This window comes from Morone saxatilis, unplaced genomic scaffold (assembly GCF_004916995.1).
Source record: "Morone saxatilis isolate NCDOM2014 unplaced genomic scaffold, NCSU_SB_2.0 Contig3, whole genome shotgun sequence".
NCBI lineage: Eukaryota > Metazoa > Chordata > Actinopteri > Moronidae > Morone > Morone saxatilis.
The window spans coordinates 2,571,712-2,595,490 of NW_023339873.1; the positions used below are offsets into that span (position 1 = coordinate 2,571,712).

Consider the following 23,779-nt stretch of genomic DNA (forward strand, 5'->3'; position numbering starts at 1 on the left):
TGCATTGTGTGTTCTGACACCTTTCTATCAGAAGCAGCATGAACTTTTCAGCAGTTTGAGCTGTTGGATCAGACCACACGGGCCAGCCTTTGCTCCCCACGAGCATCAATGAACATTGGCCGCACATGAGCCTGTCTCCGGTTCACCACTTTTTCTTACTTGGACTATTTTTAATAGAAACTGACCACTGCAGTCCTGGAACACCCCACAAGAGCTACAGTTCAACTCATCAACTTTGAAGACAGAATGTTCAGTTGCTGCCTAATATATCCCACCCACTGACAGGAGCCACGATAACCAGATACTCAGTGTTATTCACTTCACCTGTCAGTGCTCATACTGTTATGACTGATCGGTGTATACCATGCTTGCAGGCCAAACATCACGTCACGTTTTACTTTAGTTCTTCATTGTGATCAGTTTGAACCAAGTAGGAAGAGACCAAGCCAGACAATCCAGCCGGGTTATGAACACTTGATGCTCAATTTGACTTACTTACTACACAATTCTGTCTTTAAAGAGCCCAGTGGTGTATAAACAAGACCTCTTGTGCACCTTACAGTCCTCCCTCTTTAAACATCTACCTGCAAAGTCTACAACAACAAAAATCCAAAATCCTGCCCTCTCCCAAAACTGCTTGATGGCCAACAGTACAATACTTGTGTAACACTATGCAGCTTCCAGCTGTGTGTGTATGTGTGTTTGTGTAAATGCATGTTGTTCCCCCAGGTCATAATGCAGTAAATTAGACTGTGTTTTTAGTCAACTTGCCGTGCTAAATAACAGTTAAATGTACTGTAAGTCAGCGTTTTTCAGACTCAGCAGTAGGGGTTTTTGCTGAGAGGTCGCTGCTCTGCTTAGCTGTCAAAGACAGGCTGTTTCCGAGATAAGCTTTGATGTAAACCACTATTAGGCTGATTTCAAGTGGGCCCTGAAGGTACGAATGCTTTGGCTTCCTGGGCACTACAACTACGTCTTTGTTTATTTGTTTATAAGGCTCAATAAATAGACCACTGATTCTTTCTCGCTACCGAAATGGGGGTCTGTGCAACTTAATATCTTAATAGATTCAGTGATTCCTGTTGTGAGATTCTTGGCAAGCAGCTAATTCACTGCTCAACAAGGTGTCATATTATACAACAATGTATTACAAATGTCCTGAGAACCTTCAGGATGAATTTCACCGGTCTAGAACAGATGTAACGCTTCTACTGTCAATTTACCTACTAAAATTGGGCTCATTACAGTGTAATAGCCATCAAATCCACTGAATAGTTAATATCCTTTTCATTGTGAAGTTGTACAAAATCCCTTTCTGTTCCACAGGCATGTCGAATGTGGCTTTAACAGGAGTAATGAAAGCAAAGCCCCCCTGCAAAATGCAATTATAGTGTGTGAATTATGTACAGTTAAACCCCCGTAATCATTCTCGAGCCAGTGGGAAAATGATCACATGTACTTGTAGATACCATCAGTGCAGAAACGTCTTGATTTGACATTTTCAAAGCGAGAGGTTCATCAGGTTTCTTTCTTTATTATTCCAAAGGGAGCGAGCAAATACCTAAGGATTCCTCACAGGAAAAAATAAAAGGTGCAGTGATAAACCTTTTGTATGTGAGACGTTCGTGGAAGTTCAGTCAGAGTTCATGAACCCTTTACAAAAAGGATCCTGAGGGCAACGTGTCCCCAGGGATTATAATAGCAAGAACAAATTGATTTTAGGTACCTATGCCAACAGTGCCACCAAATATGCTTTTAAAGGTTAAGTCAGGACATTCTATATATTTTTATTGTCAGCAGATCCCATGAAAAGACCAAAACCAATAGTAAATTGATCCTACTAACATGTATTGTTTCTGTATCCAAAGCCTAATATTGATAATCAATAAAGGGTTAGGGATAGGAAGATTAACTAAAACATTGTTGGTTTTAACCTTTTTTTGCCTTAGTGTAGAGACTTATCTTTCAGCTTGACTTGGACAATTTCTGAAGCTTTTTATCTATGGTTTAGATTACTGTAGATACGTCTCTTACAACTTTCAAAATGCAGAGGCTTAATCAGTCAATAAAATCACATGAAGTGGTTTTTAAGATAACTACAAAGGCCCAATGAAGCCAGAAACTGCCTTCCAACCACAGGTATATATACTACGGGCTACAATATTCTTCCTCTCTATTTACAATGTTAACGGTTTTTACTGGTCGTTCTCACTGGTTATAAATTTTGAAGTTTAGGGTGTCCTGGGTCAGGTCTCTATTCCTATGAAGTCTAATTTGAAGACCTCTAATTTGAACTTTCTGATACACTATTATAGCCTCAGGATTTTACATTTCTCCAGCGTTTCATAGTTTCTCTTGAAATATATTTCATTAACCTCAACTCTAGTTAGGAGTTCCTTAAAGCCATATTACTGTGTAAAGTGTAGGGAACTATAAACGGTTGTTTGCACTTTCTTGTTGTGAGGGACCCTCAAGTGCTCATTGACTCTGTTTGGATTTCAGAGCCCCCCCAATGGACGCAATCGACGTACAGTTGCAATCTGAAGAACCCCTGCAGGCTCTGCAAAGCCGTTTGACCTTGTGGAGCAGAAGAATGAGGCAGAAGTCTTGACATATGTGTTCATTATTTCCCTCTGAGCGCTGGCTCCAGCCAGAGATTTATTTGTGTAAAGGGCTCTTCTTTTGACTCACCTCAGCATGTGCCCTTAGCTGTCTTTGCACTTTTTCCAACTCACTGACCGAACTTCAAACCGTAAATTAATGAATAAACAAAACACCATGCAATTTGTCAAAGGCAAACACTGGAAATAATAAGAGTGCAAGTTTAGCTCTGGTATCTTTATCATTATTTGCTTTCAAGATGCCTAAAGAAGCTCCGCTGCGGTATCGAGGGGATGAAAGTGAAAAGGGGGCCACGATGTTCCCTCGTTGCTCTCGACCTCACACTATCTCCATTAAGCTTTGGCCCTTTATTCTCCTGCAGATTTGCATAATTTATGAAGTGCCCTGAGGAAGTGCCTCTTCATTACAAGGCGTGTTATTATATTTTATTAGGTTCAGAATTGGGGCCTTTGTGTGCGCTGCCTGATAACATAGTTTACATGAAAGAAACTGATGGACACTGCTCTTTAATGTCTTCCATTTTGAGCATCTGAGACTGATCGGGTCCTTGAAACTTCAATTGCCATGAAAACTTAGTCACCTCTGCTTCAGGACAGAAAGGAGATTCTACAAGGTCCAGTTTGAAACAGCTTTATTTATTTTTTGACAAATTCCTGTCTCCTTCTGTCCATTGAATTAAAATTATTATTGTTATCACAATATCATAGTTACATCACTATGTTTTAAGTTTACTGCTCTGCTGAGAGGAGCCGGCAGTGCTTTATTATTAGTACTTGCTGGCTGATTTTCATCCATACAAGTGCACCCTCCCAGTTGTGTTTTGACTGATTGTCCTGGGTGAAAATGCCGAAACACATCTTAATTTGGCTGGTTGTGTCGAGGGGCGCAGTATTTTACGATTCCCCCACATCGTTGTTATTTACACAAGCTAACAAGGTTAGGACAGGATTTAGACTCCTGAATGTCATGGTGGTTTTAAAGAACCAGAATTTAATAAGCTCCCCTGTCAGGTTGGGTTGCAGCAGTGCATTAATATGCATGAATATGTATAAGCATCTCTTCCTCACATTTAAAGGATTAACAGCTGAGTCTGTTACCTGTTTTAGAATTGCCGTAGGAGGAGTATTTTCGGCTCTACCGGGGGTAGAATTATTTATCATCATTATTATCATGTGCTGGGGGGCACGCCGTACTGAGCTAATGTCGATACTTAAGGCAAAACTGGCTTAAAATGCTGCACCTCTACAGCCTACCATAATTACTTGATTTCAATTTGCATATTATGATAATTTGCGAGTCATATGGTGCTTTGCTCATTTAGGGTTTTGAATTAATAGGCTCTGACTGTCTGCATGGTTCAGGGTGGAGGTGTGTATTCTTGACCCACTTCCAGGAGTCTGTGTCACTGACGGTCCATTCAGCTGAGTCAGGCCTGGCCTCCCCGCAACCCACAAATTCCATGGCTAATCTATGTAACTATGGTAACATACTAAAACTAGAGTTGTGCAATAATATAATGTAATATATAAAGGTTTTTTTATTTAATGTACAGTGTAATACAGATGTGTTCATTTAGATTTTTATTCATGATTTTGAACACATTTCTTTTTTATTTTATTTTTTTTATCCTTTTTATTTCCCAACAGGTTCAACAAAAGTATGGTATCATATTTTAGGACAAAACATTCTTTGTTGCTTGTTCACATCTGCATTGTGCATTCAATTCCTTGGATTACATCTTACATAACACTTAAAAGCGGTATTCTTTCACTATAAATCCCTAGCTGCGCAAATCAGGTAAAATTCACTGATGAAGCCACAATGAGGAAATGCCCTTGAGCAAGCCTCCCAGCTACCCCAGGTGAGCTACACAGCGGGGTTAAAAACCTTTGTGTTCAGTATATTGCTATGTTTAGGTAAGTTAATTTAGTTAAAAAAAGATCACAGGCTCAAATGTCACCATGGACTGTTTGAGCATGTCAGGCATCTGTTATGTTTTATGCCTTGGGGATAATTTGAAGTTACATGAATGTGGGCGAGGGGTTAATGTCATCAGTACATCTCCATATGAACCAGAGCCTGCTGTCAGATCTATATGAGGTATGGATGTTTGTTTTTGTTTTGTTTTTTATGTTGACTGCTGTACCTGTTGAGCAAGCAGTTTTTATTTCACCCTCTAGAATTCACATCAGACTGATCTGTCATGTAGTATTAAAACTAAAGTTAATTAAGAGAATGAACAGCATACAAAGCAAAAAACCTCAGACGGCCGGTCGGAGTTGTGACTGAGAGATTTGACATATCTCGTCCAAGCCTCGTCTGAAATCAAATGAGCATGTCGGATTTTATGTGTGCAGCTCACCTACTGTATCCTCGCTCACAGAAGTGTCAGTACAAGTTTAAATCGATCTTGCCGCCTTATGTCAGCCTGCTGGAGTTGGCCAGAGTTGCTATTTTGCTGATGGTCAAGCCCCTTTGATCAGGAGACATGGTGCAGGGTCCTGCGGCCCTCTTGTGACTCAGCAGATATGACTCAATGAGGCAGAGAGTAACCTGAGTCAGCTGAAAACAAAAACCCCACTGTCATAACAATAAGAGCGGGATGGAAAATGAAGTGTTTTAGCTGACCAAACCAGAGGAGAGACAGTGATGACAGCAACGATCACGGTGAAATGCTGAGTGCTCCAAGGAGATTGAGTTTATTACCCCCTTTGGTCTTAGATAGAAACATTATTGGTTTTGTCACGTTAGCAAAATACATCAAACCTGGGAAACTGATACGTGGATACAGCCTGAAAACACAAGACCTACGAGGTTAATGCTGCTACTGTATTCACACCCTCATCATTACCAGCATTACCTAATAAGGACACTGCTTCAAACGTTCAATACACAGAGCCATAAACAGACATTTATGAGAGATACAAAAAGATCCACTGTCTGCCCAGAGGCGATCGAAGGTGATCGAGGGATGAACTGAGTGTGAGAGACAAAGAGGAAGAATTAGATGAGAATCAAAAAAGAGAGGGGTGGCTAAAGCATGCGGAGGTCAACAGCAAAAGCTTCACAAGCAAAAACAGACAGCTGTGCCTCAGGATATCAGCTAATGAGCAGGGAATGTCTTTCTATTCAAGAATCCAAGAGCACATGATATGATGACGAGGCCGTAGGAGCGCACGGTTGATGGTCTGTGGCAAATGATCCTTCATTATCAGAAAAGAAAAAACAACATAGGACAATCTAACAATTCTTTAAATGAGGTGTTTCATGCCAAATGTCTGGAAAGTATTTTGGGAATGTTTAATTTCCTAAAAATTATTGATCATTATCTCAAAAAGCAGTCTTTCATCAAAAGCAAGTTTGAGTAATGCCTGATGAGCTTCACTTCCATGCCAGTAATGATTTTTGTAATGGCACACAGCAGGGGCGGTGGCTATCTCATCTTGTTGGAAATAATCTCTTGACAACATGACAACAACACAAGTAACTAAACAATTTTCTCTTCGGGTCACAAATTAACTTTTTAACTTTAAAAGTTACAATAGTCCAAAGAATGAGGTTGGTGTTATTCTGTATTTTATTATTGTTAAAAAATACATCAATATTTCCCAACTTCCCTACCCTGTCTGTGGCACTCAGCCTGGAGTCCTGTGGTTTCTGCTTTGTAAATCTTTAAAAACAGGTCTTAAATATATAGTTTCATTTTTAAACAGGCTCAATAATTTCCTAAAACAGCTGGTCACTGTAGTTTTTGGCAAACATTACTCACACAGGAGTAAGTTGTGTATCTGTTGGGGACTATTTTCAGTTGCCGATTAATAAGAGCTCTTGTTAGTATTTATGGCAGCAGGACAGTGTACTTGGGACTGACTCAAAATGAACTGCACTGCCCTTGTTTATTGTAATGCAGGAACATGTCACCCAGTGCAACAGTGTGGCTCATTGATGTTTTTTTAATAGCTCTTGGACAACAAAACATGGCACAGAGAAATAATATATAAGGCCATGGCTACACAGATAATACTTGTAGGATCATTGCACTGTTGGTTTTCACTGCAAATATAGGATATTACCATATTTGTTCTTGAATGAATAAATAAATAAAAAACTGCAACAAGAGCAGTTAGCTTATTGGCCCAGTAAGATGAGTAAGATTAGTAAATCCCTCTATATTTCTGACTATAAACTGCATTAAGAAACAAAAACATCAGCCATTAATTATGTGTGTGCTTTGTAGCATCACAGTTAGCAGCTATACACTTGATCTGTCTTCTCACCTACACACGTAGAAGAATACATTCAGAATCATTATATAAGAGAGCCTTTTGATTCTCACATGAATCTTTTTAATGCTTCCCTTTAACCAACATTAGTTATTTCAATTTACAAGCACAAACAAAAGATGGAAAAGTATTTATTTATTCATGCAGCTGCCTTTGTTCACATTGTTGCATTCAGATGAGTTTTTCTAAATGGAATTCACACTTAATGCTCTAACAGCATTAGCAAAGGTTAATTCTGTTGGTCTAACAGCTGTAATTGGGTAATTACATAGACACAGTCATACAAATGGCATTTATCTATACTGCAGGTAACAGGGAACTGACAGACAAGGTGCAGCTTGAAAGACAAGGTCAGACTCTTTGAAATAGTAGTAGTAGTTGTAGTAATGATTTGTGTGTTTGCTAGTTTTGTAGACGTCTGGATGTGAGACCAGTTTTTAGTTAGTGTTTTTAATAAAAGAAATGGTCAAAACGAACAGCAGTAATTCCTTACATTCCTTGAGACTGTGCGGTACGAGCAGAAGCTTGAGAATTCAAAAATCTGAATTGTCATCTGCGCTTAGTAATGAAATAAAGTCATTTATTACAGTGGGACCATTGTTTGTATCTTCCTGGTAAACTGATTTAGACTCTGCTGCTCTTTGAAATCTGTAAGTTTTATGAATTCCACTGTTGAGAGACTGAGTGAACTGTTGCACGCTGCAGTGACACCAGTTGTACCTTTCCTGCATTTGTACTGTTGCAAATGACGGTGTAAAACACCATTTGTCAAGTGTCTGAACGACATCCTCAGGGTAGGAATTAATAGCATGAATGCAATGGATTGTCTTGTTGTGCAGCCCTTTGCACTCTGTTGTGTAACTAGGTAGGCTGCACACACAATACCACCAATTCTCATAAATTCAACACAGAGGGTGAAAGCAGAACGTTGACGAGGACCGAGCCTTTATCTGAGAATGATAAATCCCCCTCCACTGCCACACAGAAGATCACTGAGGAACCTTGAGCTGATTTATCTAGCTCAGAAAAACAGGGAGAGTGAGGAAGCTGTCCTCTGGCTGGATATCGCTGCCATTCTTCATTTGGGTGACGTTTCACTCAGCCCTTGAAGAGAGTCCCAGGGAATACTGCTCTTTCTGTTTTTAAGACAATTTTTATGGCATTTCTGCTTCATATGATGGTGTTTAGAGACAAAACAGGACAGAGGTATGTGATATGACAGTTGCGTTGCATTCATGAGATTCATGCAGTCATGACATTGCAAATTTTATTTTATTCTTGTGGCCCACGTTGATAACAGCATGTAGCATCAAAATACTGAAGTCTTCAGTAAACCTATAATAGTTTCACTGAAGTTGTAAACCATTTAAAAAAGCTGGGTAGGTGTTTGGACAAACCTCTGTCTATCATCATTTATCACAGACGAACTTCAATGAGTCAGGTGAACGAACCATAAAACGTAGTCAAACAGAAGCCAGTTGAGAGAAGAACTTTTCCATCAAGAAAAGCCTTCAGTGCTCTTCTTTCAATGAATAAATACTCTCCAGCTCTGATATAACTAATGCTAGCAGCATCCACGCTAACCTTTTTTGAGCGAAAAGACACTTTTGACCGTGGCCCTAGCTTAAGATTTTTTCAAGTTCAACTTGGTTCAACTTGTTTCAACTGGTTCATATATGTACCACTGACAAATAATCCTTTTGCCTGAGAGCACAAATTGGAAGAAGTTAACGTTACCATAGCTTGGTGTTATTTAACATCCTCTGAGTATAAACAAAAGACACAGGGTTTTTGGATAGTTGTGAGACAAGAGTCGATGGTTAACAAACTGCATTATCTCTTATTTGTTTCCAAAATGCCCAACACATTCTCATCCGACTACGTCAAATAATGACGTAGCCATTAGCATCTGAATGAGATGCTTTTTTAACACATGGTTAACTTGTGAAACAGTCACAGTTTGGTTAGGTTTAGAAAAAGATCATAGTTTAAAAAAAAAACAGTTTATGTTATGTATAAAACAAATATGTTTTGTGACGTAAGTTACATATGTGTCAAATCCTGCTAGCATTTTCCTGGTTTGCCAGCATGTTAGTGGTTAGCTCACAACCTAAGTAATTCACCAGCAAGCCCTGCGAGTAGTCACTATTTCATGAAGATGTATGGATACATTTTACTTTACCGCTTTCTGTTGTGACCAGGCAAGAATTAGTCATCAATTGTTTCTTTCAATTCAGTAATTATATAAAGATACATCCATTGTCACAACAGCAGAGACCAATTTCAGCTCCCACTTTAGTCCCAGTAAACCATGATGCAATGCAGCCACAATAAATGTGAGAAATTCTTTTAATTTTTCTCTATTGCTATTGTTTTCTCCGCCTCCACATGCAACCCACTGCAGAGCGAAACAAGCTCACATTCGTTCTCTGGAGGCTGTCAGACTAAAGCAGACGAGGCAGGTTGAAGGACACTGGGTACACCACAAGACTTTACTACAACACTTCATCACAAAATCAGGGCCTCCCAGAAGGCACTGAACATCACAGATCTAACAACGTAAGAGTACTGGAGGTCAGATATTCCTTTTAAAGGCAGTGAAGTTTTGCAAAATCCTGCTCAGCACTCATTGAAACCTGGCAGCTGTATAGGCGGTCTGCTACCAACCCAGACTCTCGACTAAATAATTCATTTTCTGTTGTATCAGGGTCTCGGTGAATCCTTTATCTTGGTTAGCTGGAATTTTTTTTTACCATGGCCATGGAGACTTTTTAGTCTCATTGCACAGGGGCTTAAGTAATTTCCCCCTGGGATTATTAAAGTATTTCTGATTCTGATTCAGATTTTTTTTTTTACAGACAGCTGCACAGTCTCATAACCATTGTAAATTAATACTTGTAGCTGGAAGGGTTTGGCTTTTGCTAATTGTTAAAGTCATGACAAAGACAGGTTGACAAACTTTTTTATTTAAGTAACAGTTGTTATATTTTGATTGCTGCCAGGTGGTCATGGTACAGGCGAGATAATCCACTCCAAACTGTATGGCTTGTTGTGGATTATCCTTTAAATTGAATCACTGTTCTAAATTGTTATGCTTCCCTCAAAGCTACTAAGCTGCCTGTGTAACCTTAGCAACGTGCTAAAACATTAGCAGGCACACTAAACAAGTATACAAGTGTCTGACTTTTGCTTCATAACCTTTCAATTCTGAGTTACAAAAAATTATAAATGCAATTATTTGACTTTAAAAAAGCATGATAATTCAATCTCCGATTGACAGATTTAGGCTTTAATTATCCTGAATGACAAACTTCAGCTGACATATCTCATTTTGTTTGTTTTTAGCACTTCCATATTATATTGTGCAAATGTTATATTGTGCATTAGGCATGTGTCTGTTGTATTATATTGTGCCTACTGCATTGAGCTTTCAAAAAAAGATTTTTCCACTCGGATGTTGACGTGAACAATATTTAGTCAAAAGCTGGTGAACCCAGTATTTTCTAGGGTGGGCGATATGGATGAAATCCTCTGTTACATACATGTTATGCTGTGATGTAATAAATCACTTGAAAAACTTTTTATTGATAAGACAGATATGCCAATCGGTGGCTTATGCAGTGAATTAAATACCTGATAAATCAAAGTACTTCATCTTATGATGCAAAAAGCCTGAAACAGTCCAATATGGCCATAAACAGTTTTGCTCAATGATTTGCAATGTTGTCTAGCCTCCACCAATTTAACTTAATGCACTCCTATAACATTGTTTGACATGATAGACAGCAGAACCAACGTTTCACCTATGCAGTAGTACTCCCCATCACCAGTGGGGTATAAAAATACTATAAATGGTATAAAGAGCATAGAGAGAACAGTGTATTTAGTCAAGTCTACCACCCCTAGTAACTTTTTTTAGGGTCACATCGGCTCAGACATCACCAGCCTTTACACATCCGATCATAGGGGGCTGTGGCCAGACGAATGTTAGCCTCAAGACAGAGGGCGGTACGTCTTTACCTTTAGACCTATATCTTGTTCCATATTGAGTTCCATCTGTCAAATACATACATCACCCATCTGCCACCAGCTACATTGGCCGCCAGTCATGTAGCAATGTTGCTAGTTGTCCCGCCAATCACTGTAGCACCACTGGTGCCACTTTCATCTGTCTCAAAGTGGCCTTTGGACAGTAGCAGAGTGATGTGGTTAAAGCAGTGTGAAGGCAGTGAGCTAGATGAATGAATAGATACATGGACAGATAAATGGATTTGGTTTAATTTCATCATTCAACTGTTGTATTGCACTCATCCAGTAATCACACCTTTTATAGGTTATTTCATGATTCATATATTCATTGAGGCTAAGAACAAGTCTGCTATTTTTAATGCGAAGCCACTGGTGTGTGTTTGAATTCCCTTTTTACTTGCATCCCTGAAACATCTAGGTTATACCCCTGAGTGATCTGCACTGAGCCAAAGTAGTCATGTGAGCTCTGAAGTTGGGAAAGGATACATTGATTTATTTGGCCTTACATGGTTTTCACTGCTCTGTACAGTGTTACCCTTTCAGTAAGGTGTTGGAAGGTACTGTAGGTTAGATGGTGAGCTTTTTTGAACCACATACAATTTTCCTGCTGTCGAAAGCAACCACGTAGCAGTTATTACACAGTAAATTAAGTGTTGAGTGAGTTTTTTGGCTCAGGGACCTGCTATAAAATCTATTGGGTAATCTAAAATATAGTTCCTACAGCAGGTGCCAATGGATTAATGAGCATTCTTTGAATAGCATACTTTTTTTAGATGTGTGTTTTTTGCCCGACAGCACCAATTTGCTCAATTTCAGCCACACATCTTTTCTGATGCGTTTAGTGGGTGGTTGAGCGAGATTGGATGGGGAGAGACGGCCAACACGAGGCAGCTCATGAAGAGTTTCATTTTGTGGCGTCTCAATTGAGTCTACCTGCATCACTGGGTCAAGCCGGATCGCCCAGGCATGCCTCAGGATGACCTTCAGTGCTAAACATATCTGACACCTTAATGGTTGAGGCAGACAGGGATGTTTGTTTAGTCTCTGTAAGGAAGAGAATTGCTTTCAAATTATCTCTGCACCTGTCTGCTGCATTGCTCCAGTCAGCTGATTGCTCTTTCTGCCTGCCTCTTACACAGCTGCAGGTGTGACTGCTCTGCTCAAGCTGAAACGTGATTGGCAAAATGCAGCTCCATTATGGTCACACATAAGCAAATGCAGGGGAGTGAACATTGCCTGCTGATGCGAACGCGCACAGTTCTTCTTTGCTATCAGTTGTGCCTGCCACTTGTCCGGTTCACCAAAGTTAAACTCCACGCGAAGATGTGTGACTGTGCCCTTACCCTTTGCTTAGAATAGAATTGATCCTTTGCTAAGCTACGTGCTACCTGCTAATGGTACATGTGTCAAGCCTTCCACTCTCCCATGGCACATATGCAATACATACAATGATAACAGTGGATAACATTTCAGACAGGTAGACTGAAATCATACGTACAGTTTTGTCGCTGGAAACAGCTGGCTGCTACAAGCAAAGACTACACTATTACACTATAAGAGTTATAAGAGTGAACCAAAACAGTACATTTGTGGGCTGGAAAGCTGTACAGTGAGCTGAAACTTGCTATAAATCTGTAAAGCGGAGGGGAGCTTGAGATTCTGGTGATAATTCTCTGTAGGTTCTTCACTGAGAGGGACCTCTCTCACATTGTCTTGTCTCTGATATCCAGTAGTCTCTTGACTCCCACACAGTGCGTGTGCTAATGATATGGTCTTTGGAAGTAATTCTTGGTTTCTACTATTGGGAGTAGTTAGGCGGACAAACATTCTGTTTAATTGATTAGTTATAATTTTGCTCGTGTTTTTTTTATCTTAAAGGTCTAAAGAAATACACCACCGTCCAAACTTTTGGATGTGCATGCACTCCTCTTCAGCATGTTCAGAAATCCAAAGCTGCTATTGGACAATCATTGCTGAGGAGAAGTGTATTTGCATTTTTGAGGCAAAAGAAGGTTGGGTCTGCAAGCACAAGCTATAGGCTATAACTTTGCTTTCAAATGCATTATTGTTGTTAAATTCTGTCCCTGTTGTAGCCATACAGGAGCCCTCCTATGTTGCTGCTTCTCACAATGCAGAGAGAAAGGTTTCCTGACGGCCCTTTCAGTTCCACCTTTTCTCTCACATTGGCTAGACATTGAAGAATTTATTATCACAGGTTAGAATTCAACAAAGGGGATCCTTGACCGGCAAATCTGCTGGGTTTGGCTCTTACATGAAGTGGAAATGCATTCTTTTGAAGTTCATCGGTTGCATATTTGAATGGAAGGGAATCCGAGGTGTGAATATTTGCAGAAATTGGTGAAAGTGTCACTGTGGCGGTCAGGGTTTGACTCTCTCTCTGTGATTGCTTGTAAAGAAACTCATAAAACTGGAAAAGCATAAATGTCTAAAGCCTGAGCTGTTTTCACAACCTTAATGCCAGCTGAATCAAATTTAATTTGCTCTTTTCAGTTTCACTTACTGCCAGTAGCACACATGCTCATGTGTATCAGTGGGGGTTTGATAAGGTTATTCATTGATACCATTTACTCAGTCATTACTCCATCAAGGCCCAGGTGTATACATTTGATACATTAGTTATAACAGAAAACACATGCAGTTAGGTGCACGTTTTACAACAGGAACACGCCTTTGAGTCAGCCAGGCTCAGGTGTGAATTTGCAATTAGGCAAAACATTTAAAGAGGAACTTTTTGTTCTGAGATTTGTTTTTTTTATATAGTTGTTTAAATTCTCAAAAGATTTAATAATTTAATAATATTTAAAGCTGCTTGTCTTATTATACAAGAAGTATTTTAATTCTAGCATAGTGGTTTAGATATTACCACTGTACCAATTGTACTGTAACATAATTATTCTCATCAGGTCATGATAAGCCGTTTTTATCTACAGGGGGAGTGGGTCCTCTTCACGGAGGCCACTGTGTTGAACCTCCATGTTTCTACAGTAGCCTAGAACGAACAAATTAAACACCGGCCACCATAGTTCCTTCGACGCGACGAACTGAATTCAGATGGTTGCAATCTGCAACATCACCGGTCTTTTAAAGAACACTATAGATGTAAAACTGAAAGCAATAGGGTGTGAAAATTAAATGTGCATTTTTGTAAAATGTTTGGCCTGGTTTTGATGACTTACTATGCTTAGGTAGTTATTTTGAAATTTTGACACAGCTTTGTTAATTGTTCCTGCATACCTCTTATTATCATATAGTCCCTTTTCTAGAGCTGCCGTGGGAGTTTACGTAGTTTTCAAGAAGATGTAGATTTTCCTCTACTCTCTCTACCTCTAAATTTTAATGTTTTTATGGGCACAATTTCTTGTCCCTATTTGCTTGAAAATGTAGTTAACAAGGTTCATCCTTGACATTGAAAACAGCAGAGAATGGCATTGTACCACATTCTGTTATACTGAGTTGTAGCAAACAGTAACTGTTGAATGTCGTGTCTACAAAAGATTTCATTCAAGACTGTTAGGAAACCAACTTACCAACAGAAGAAACAGAGATCCCATCAGAGTAATATTTCTGATCACTCGTCTAACACAAGTCCAAAATTCACTTTTAACTTGCCCAGGTTGGTAAAACAACTTCTGAGAAAATATATGGGTTTGTTGGCTTGCTAGACAATGAGCTCACTGAACCATTTAGACATTTCGCACAGGACAGGTATTGTACTGTCCAACTGGCACTTGACCTTTGGCCTTCTGTACCACAAATGTTTTTTTCGGGTTGGTAGATGAAAATAATTAGCTGACTTTCAGTGGGATCAGCAGTTTTAGCATCTCTTTCATATTACTGGCAGTCATTTGTTCAAACATTTATAAAAAAACTTTGTTTCTTCTACTTGTATTCATCTACATCGCGACCTAATATTTTATTTTATAGATTTTAAATCATCTCCTGTATCCTAATCTGTTTCACTCTTATTTGCCTAACTCAAATCTCTCTCTCCTTCTATTACAGAGTTGCAGTTTGCAAGAAACCCCATCTGGCAAGGAGTCGTGGAGTGTCACTAAATGAACAGACGTCAAGTCGCAGTGAGTATACAGACATTCGCTCGCAGCACTGTGTTTGAAACCAGTTCAACAGCAGTTTAATTTTGTGCAAGCTCAATTTCATTTCTAGTATATTGCTGCCTTCAGGAGAGAGCAGAGCTGCTGATTGGCTTTTACTGTATGTCCAAACTAGGTTGAACCGGGGTGGTTCAGAATATATTTAATGCTAATTGTGGTTTAGAATAAAAGCCAATGAGAATATCAGGACACATGATATCTCCCAGTTTTACTAATGATGGTCTCTGTGATCAGTAAGTATCAGTAATTAGAATATTAAAACATTTACATTTAAGGTACAATGGAAAAAAAATCATTTTTTTAGTCCAACAAATATTTCGAATAAATATTTTCTCAGTGTTTCATCTCCATAATGTCTCCACTACACATCATGAGTCACATTCAGTCTCAAGACATGAACTCATAAGCCTGTTATGCACCGCCGGCCGCTGAGCTCTTCAATTAATTTTGGCATCTTTAGTGAAATCACATCACTAAAAGGAAATGTGAGCAGATATGCAGTTAAAGTAGGGAACACAGCGTTGAGCCAGCCTCCATTTCCTTCATGATAACACTACAATTTCCTTGCAAAAGGAATCCAGCGTGGAGAATTACCTACAGTGTCATTTTCTCTGCATGATCACACAAATTTTCCTATCGCAGGTTTCTGCAGAAAGTGTATCAGTTTATCTTTGCCATGTAGTGGAACTTCTTCACCAGTGATGCCGCTGTCAGCAGTGCAAACAAAAAGCTGATTACAGGGCAGAATTATCTAGATTGCCTGTCTCTCTTAGCATCCAGAGATATCATAGGACCAAAGAACAGAGAGAGGTACTTGCCTCGCACACTTGTTTATAAGATAATATCTTTTACGATAAGTCCCCATTCCCAAGCCCCGCCCCAAACAATATAAATGTATATGAGGGAAAACTAGGGCAAGCCTGAATCAGAATTTCAATGGAGCACATTTTTGTTTAGACTTGCAATTTTCGCAGTAAGCACCACCACACCTAGAATATCAATCATAAACTGTTATTCTTATGTCTCTGAGATGTGTTCTGAGTGAGACACCACTCTGCTCAGTGGAAGTGGCACCGGTGAAAATATCTACAATAATCACTACCACAGGCAGATGTCACACATTGTTATTTTTTCCCTCCACATGAATTATTCCTCTCATATGAAACAGCGGCAACTCTGCCACCTTTCTCTCCCCCGCACTACTATCAACACCTTGACATTTCCGAGTCCTATGTGACCCCTCCATACATTAAACAACAACATTAACTGCTGTTCTGCTTGCTGATTCAGTTGCACAGTTTTATAGGAATGATGCTCAGAGATATTTGGCTGCAGAGGCCAAAAATAGAAAGTGGGAGATGATGGATCGTAAAGTATTGTGTTTATTGGACTTAATGGAGCTCAGTTTATAGGTAGAATAGTGAACCATTGAAATAGGACTGTCAGTGGCCTATTATAGTCACCATAAAGCCCCCGGCTGCCTTCAGAGCACTGCATTAATGTGGGCAGGAAACTTAGTTAGTCATATGTTGTAAAAGAATAATAAATGAGAATGCTGTGAAACGAAACGTTCGGCAGATTGATGAGTTCAAATTAGGGTATTCTGACTGAAGTCTGAATTCAGCTGCTTATTGTGTTTGTGTTAGTCACATATTGGCATTTAATTGCTGTGTGGTTTTACTTCCTTAAGATGTCATTATTTTCAGGGTGCCAGAGCCACACGCTGTGAAAGCTCCGCTTCGAGTGCTCTTTCCTGTGGTACCAGCCAGAACTTGACGGATATTCCCGCCACCTCATTTAGCCTAAGCTTGAATGAAATGAATGGAGAAGCTGATAGGTGCACAAAGATGTGCGAATGTTGAATTGGCAGGCTGCACAGGTTTGTCTGCAACCCCTCAGAAGTACATTTTAGCCCTTACAGCTGATTGACTCTTGGCTCAGCCTCATTAGTGAGTTCGGAGAGGAAAGTTTCATGCAGGTGGGGTGGGGAGGGAGTTTCATAGAGCATGAAGGCCAAATACCCCGCTTCCCATGACAATACCAAGGACACTGTTTTGCCGACTGCGGAACCGTGCCAGAGTCCTTGCCTCATCTAAAATGCTGTTTCACATAATGAGAGCAAGCTGAAAACAAATAAACCAACCTGATAATGAGGCTTTCCCTCAATTTCGGCGACATTTTTCCAATAAGAATCATCTGTGCTTTTAATAGACAACAAACATCTGTGCTGCTTGGAAACAGAGAGTCTAATTTGTTTGGTAATTGTTGGCTGAGCACAGAGTGAGCTAACCACGGGTTTTGTCAATAGCTATTAAAGTTCTTAGAGATATATTAAAATGGTAATTCATTACAGTATGCACTACTCTTATAATTCAACTGCTGATGTAGGAAGGATGTACTCGGTAGTGTGTTGTGTTTTCACAGCTAGGTTGCTGTCCTGTGGAAACCATGTATTTCAAATGTTTTAGCTTTACTAGCAATGAGGCTCTAGGTATGGCAATGGTTAATGTGTGGTTATGCATTTTGCTACAGATATTCAAGATTTCTAGATATTCTTCTAAATTCTAATGACTTTAGTGATTCCCTGACTTTCCCTCTAGCGCCACCAGCAGGCTGAACTTTTTGGTTCAGGATGGCAATTATTGGATGGATTGCTATAAAATTTGGTACACTAAGACTATTCTTCTAGCATGACTATGAGGGTTTTATTATTGTAATATTTCAATAACTATTGGATTGTTTGCCATGGAACTTGGTGTAGACATTCATGGTGAGAATTTCAATCAGTTTTAAGTCATACTTCCTTTAATCTTCAAATTATGCAATAAATAGAAAAGTATAGAAATGCTTTAGATAACCATTTTCACAGTATTTCGGTACATTCGAGGTGTCTGGAGTACATGTTGAGAGCTGTCTAAAGTGTTTTTTGTCAGAGAAAAATGTGTAAAAGTACAAAACAAGATCATAATTTACATAAGAAGGTGCAGACACATTTTAAGATACAAAACCAGATGTTTTCTGTGTGTTTGTTGTCCATAAAGGACTGTTTCAGATCCAGCTGTAACATGCAGCTGTAATGTATTCAAAGCAGTTTCTGTTACTCTGACAGTACAGAGGTTTATTCAATTAGCTGTAATTCTGAGGCTTTGCTAATTAGTGAGGAAAAATAATTATACTCAGATGACATCCTTCAGGGACACCTTTCCACTTGGTTTGATCGCAGATGCACAAATTAAAAAAGATAGACCCTGAACGCAGTTAAAAACTCAATCATCTCCTGTGAGTCAGTGGCGAGAAACAGGTGGACATCGGAACATAATGTCGAGCCCCGTTTTACTGTACTTAGTAGTACACCTGTGATGTTTCAGCTACTCTCTGGTGCTTTGCATTTTAAGAGCTTCCTTCCAAATGGATATGTTAGCCACTGTTTGGAAATTGACATATTTTCTCACAAAATGACTGATAGTAGTAAATTAGGACAAATTACAGTCAATTTTACGCGATAGTAGGTTACTGATGACCTTGGCTGACAAAAACGCTTTCACAAAATGAATAATTTCTCTTTTCAGCCTTTAAATGATGGATTTTGTGGCTTGATGTTTCGTCTTGAATACGAGGAAGCAGTCAGAAGCAGAACTTCTTTAAAAATGCTCAAATTTGTTCTTGCCTTCACAAGAAGGCAGCTTGTTAATGCTGACATTTCTGAAGATAACGCTGATTCATGCAGTTCTGACAGAAAGATTGACAGTCAAATAAATTAGTTTCTTTTCAAAATGAGATGTCACGTTTTTTAAATAGTCCATAAGTTCTTACTTGTGTAATAAGATGGTGTACAGCATTTGTTATTAAGAAATGGAGTATATAATCATTGGTATTTTTAAAAATTTAAATAATAATGACCACACTCATGACTCTTCGATTCGACACATCCCACAAGGCAGGAGGTGACATTTTTAATGGCTGGTTCCATAGGAAAAATCATCACCTGCCACCTCCATTGTTTTGGTTGTTAAATTGAGGCTTAATTGCGAGGCCACAGCCAGCACAATAAAGCCAGAGAGGTGCTGACACAGGTAGGAGGTAAAGTGGAGGATAGATTGGACACTGCTGGGGCCGGGCTCACACCGCTGAGAACAAAATAGAGGTCCCTCTCAATAATGGTGGCGGGGGAAAAATGGTGCTTGTGAAGAGCAGAGGGAATGTTGCCGTGTTCTGACTTCTTCTGTTGTTGCAATGTTGATCATGACATTCAGGTCACATAGATTTTTCAAATCACAGTATGACTTGTATCAATTTATTTTTTTATTTACTTTTAAAAGCTGAATCCCATCGAGGTCAGGGACACAGACAAACAATACTAAAAAAGCTGAAAAAAAAAACAATACTAGAACAGACAAAACAATACTACCCCAGACCAAACATGATAAAGCTGAGGGGAAAAAACAATAATATAACAGAATAAACAGGAAATCAAACGCAGACAAAACAGCAAGCAAAACAAAAAAATCCTTCAAATTAATTAAAATGACAAAATATGTCCTTCCAAAGCTTTACAAATCAGTGCTGAAAAACAAATGATGTTGACAACTCAAAAATTGTCCGTTAGATTTAGGGAAAGATCATTGTAAAATGTGGTCTTAGTTAAGTTAGGGAAACATTGTGGTTTAAGTTAGACTATTTCATTAAAGTTAGGGTACCTTCGTCATCACATTAAGATTGGAAATTTGAAACTAATAGTGTTCTCATGTGATAAAGTCTGATGTTTTGCACTATTAAACAAGCACCGTATTTCCTCCTTTCCTCCTGCCATAAGAAGGCCGTGTCAGTCGCGTTGAGGCGCTTCCGGAAACAAGTGATGGTGCTGCTCTTCTTAAGTTTTGACAAGAAATATTAAAACTGACAGAACTATACTTAAACAAACAAAGAACACTTACTAATACAGACAAAACACATCGACAAAACAATACTAAAGCAATCAAATCAATAGAGTTAGCCAAGAGCAGAAGAAATCTTCTATAAATTGTATTCAGTCAGAGTGTCCTGAGATTTAGGATTGGCACTATACAAATAAAATTGAATTGAAGAATCAGTTCCCTCTGCAGAATATTAAAATGGCTAGAACAGAAAAAACAAAAACATGTTATTTTATTGTCAGAAATGAAAATAAAAAAGATTTTTGACTTCTCATTTTCTCAGATTTTGAGCTCACACAGCTTTCAGTCTAATTATTTCTGAAATAACAAAGCTGTGGAGATCCCAGTGAACCTGCCTCTGCTGATATGAAGGTGCTGTGATTCAGTCCTATCAAATGTCTTTTCTACTGCAGTAAACCACACTTAGTCTTTTTGTTTTCTGCTGCTGTCAAAATAAGTTTTTCTCCACTTTATTGTTCAAGGTGCCTTCCCACAGCCGTGGCCTGACTGCAGCATTGTTGTGTTGTGAGTTTTATTTGGCAGCAGAGTGTAAACACTAAACCTGTTATTTTGAAGCGTGTGTGGTACAGTTAATGTTGATCTGTTTCTGTTAAACCATGATGTGGATTACAGTGTCTGCGCTTAATGAACTAGATTGAAATGTAAATGTGACTCACTTGAAAGCAGCTGTTTAATGATGTCTGTTTGTACTTCTGCTTTAACAAGGACGTTGATTTAAATGACCTTTTATTGAAGCGGTACATTGGAATTTAGAGCCCTGATGCTGTTGGACATTATTTCCCTTTTCAACACTGCCAATTTTGCATCTTAGCATTTCAACACATTTTTCAGGTCCTTTTAAAAAATCTAATTTGGATAGTTATGTGACATTTTAACAGCTTTATTGTCAAGAAACAAAAAGCAACCGTGTCAACTATGTCAATTAGTACCACAGCAGAGAGAAGCCTTGCATTGCAACCAGAACCACAGTCTTAAAGGTGGCTCTCTGTGAAAATAAAAGAGCAAAAGCGTGGGTTGTTTGTCTCACTAATGTCACTCATTTTACTTTTAAAGCAGGTGCATTTTGGAAAATGTGCTCTTGAACTGAACCTGCCTTGCGTTAATGGAAGCTGTGCTGTTGGAGGTGGAGGGCTGCAGCCCTCCAGGGATCCTTGATAAAAAGCCATTAGTCTCCTGTGGGCAATACCTGGTACTTTACTGTATATAATGGACTTAACATGCCGGTCGTGTAGCTTTGTGTTCTGTATTTTATCCATTGTACTGGGATTAATCCCTAAAGGCTGATAGATGCTAAATGAATATTTATGACCCCAAACAGTGAGGGTGAGTACTGTAGACACACACATAAACCACAACCTCCCATTTTGCCACAGGTGTGTCTGAGTGTGTGAGGGTATGTGTGGTTGTGCGCCTTCGAACTGACCAACATAATCAGGTCCTCATAACATACTTTTAACCAAAGCTCTTTACTGTAACATGAGTTTTATAGATTTTTTTCAGTGGGTAGACGACCCCTACCTCCTTCTACCTCTGGCAGTGTGACACCACATTGAGCTCTGATGAGTCGGCCTGTACTGAATAACCGTAAACTGTGTGAGACGACAAATCGTGTATTTTTCGTTGCTTTTTATCATGTTGCATTAACATCCAAACAGCACCTATTGATAATTGATATAATTTAGAAATAATTGAGTAGCAAAAAAGGGTCACACAATTCAAAGTCATTTTCAAGTCAAGTCTCATTAGTCTTGTTGTAATTATAAATGATAGAAAATTGTGAATTATGAATGGTTGTAATCTTCAAACCATCAAATGAAACTACGGTTATTCATTGAAAGTAAATGGGGTAGAGTGGAAGTTTGACATCTTTTGGCAGTGAAAAGTTCTACTGCTACAGACCTTTCTGTGATAACAAGCTTGTTGAGCATCTAGTCATTGGCTAATTTTAGTTTATCTCCATAAATAAATTGTCTTTCACTGACTTGTTGATTGTATTACTTGCACTGTCAACACAGGGTTTGTATCATTCTCCTGCTGCCTAGTGAGCTGCACAGAGAATTTATTTTCCTACCCATGGTAAGTGTTAGTGTCACACTCTGCCCATTGAGATATAGCTACATGACCAGAGTAACCTGACAGCGCCTCAGATTTGCATTAAAGTCTTTCTGATGTAATTTTAAGAATCTGGAATGGCTTTCATGCAGAAGCTGAAACTCTCCCATGTGACTGTCTGTTATGTGGTTTAGGGCACTTCTTAAAATGATTTTGCTGCAATGCAGTTCAAACCATCGAGCTAACTCGCTCTTTTTAACATCATCCGTTTGCTGGGGTTGCACGAAATTGCAAATCAGCGGCTGGTGACACTCTCTGTCATGTTTGCAATGAGAAAGAGAGAAGAGAGGGAGGGAAGAGAGGAAGCAGAAACGGTATCTAACACCTGCAAATGGAAACTGTCACAGCTTGATAACAAACCTAGAGGAGGTTGAGCAGAATAAACACTGAGCTCTCTAATGTTGCTGCTTAATGAGGTTTTCAATGATACAATTCAGTGAGATGGAAAGAAGTGACTGGCAGTTGTGAACGTGATTCACAAGGCGAGCCAGCTCCTGTGACCCCTGCGAGGATCTGTAAGTCTTATGGCCATACATGTCATTCTTCTCAATGACTGAGATCCTATAGAATATCATAAAAGGAGTCACCGCCACGGCTCGGCGCTCTGCTCTGGCTTTGATTTAGTGCAGGGAGACGGCCAGAGACACTGACGCAGCCTTGCATGACCGGAGGCAAATGAAACAGGAAACTGACCCCCTCATCTTCTCAAGGGTGTCTGTGGAGGGTGGGAGTGGGATCAGGTGGGGTGGACAGGGGTGGGAAGGTTGTGGGAGTATATTTTACTAATGAGGACACACTTGTATTCTCCTATGTCTGGTCAAACAGAGATGAGAGAGAGAAATAAATTGTATTTTACCAATGCACCTGAACATACCTGCAGTTTAACACTGTTGAGCTAGAATGGTACATAGCTTGCTGTCTATTAAGCTAAAGTATATCTATTGATTATGTATACATAGATATATAGATATGTTAAATAAATCTGATAGATATGGTAGATAGTAATGATAAAACTGTATATATATGCTACTATAAAGATTGCTAGCTGGATGGCTGTTGTAAAGCTCAGTGTTGTGGCTCTGGCCATCGCCATCTCCACTCCACCAGCTCCTGGATAATCCAAAAATGGGCAAATACGCAGTGTGTGGGTGGAGCTGAGGTGAGCAGAATGAAGCCTGGTTACTGAAAACGGAAACCTGTGACACCACCCACCTGTCATTTAGAGCAGCCATTCCCTTAATGATGTTTAATATAATTTAAACAGTTGAGTTATATATCAATTCACCACCTGTACAGTTGTCACGTGTTTATTTCTGCTGTAAGGTTGGGTTTAATATGGGGGCTAGAATATGGAGACTGATTACTTCTGTAGTAATCAACTGTCAGATGGCTGTTCAAGGAACTGCAGTTTTTGTTACTTCCATATGATTCCATATATGATAATGCAGGATTATATTGAAAAATAAAACTGAATCAATATGGGACAGATTTGTCCTGTATTTTCATGCACAGCCCACTCCAGTTCACACGCTACATGCACTTTTCAGAATGTCAGGCAAGTCACTCAGTGACAGAAGTCAGAAGCACATTTTTTTTGGAGGAGTAGAATCACTTAATTCATCGATACTAGCAGCTAGCTACAGTACCTACCATTAAAATTATAACT

At 39.2% G+C, this 23,779-nt stretch overlaps 1 protein-coding gene across 1 annotated transcript in view; it reads left to right on the top strand.

Moving 5' to 3' along the window:
• Nucleotides 1-23,779, top strand: part of gfra4a (GDNF family receptor alpha 4a) — a 239,729-nt gene that overhangs the window by 77,409 nt on the left and 138,541 nt on the right. Inside the window, exon 2 of the mRNA XM_035673634.1 lies at nucleotides 14,958-15,031. Within this exon, the coding sequence (XP_035529527.1) occupies nucleotides 14,958-15,031 (74 nt within the window). The remainder of the gene's footprint in view (nucleotides 1-14,957; nucleotides 15,032-23,779) is intronic.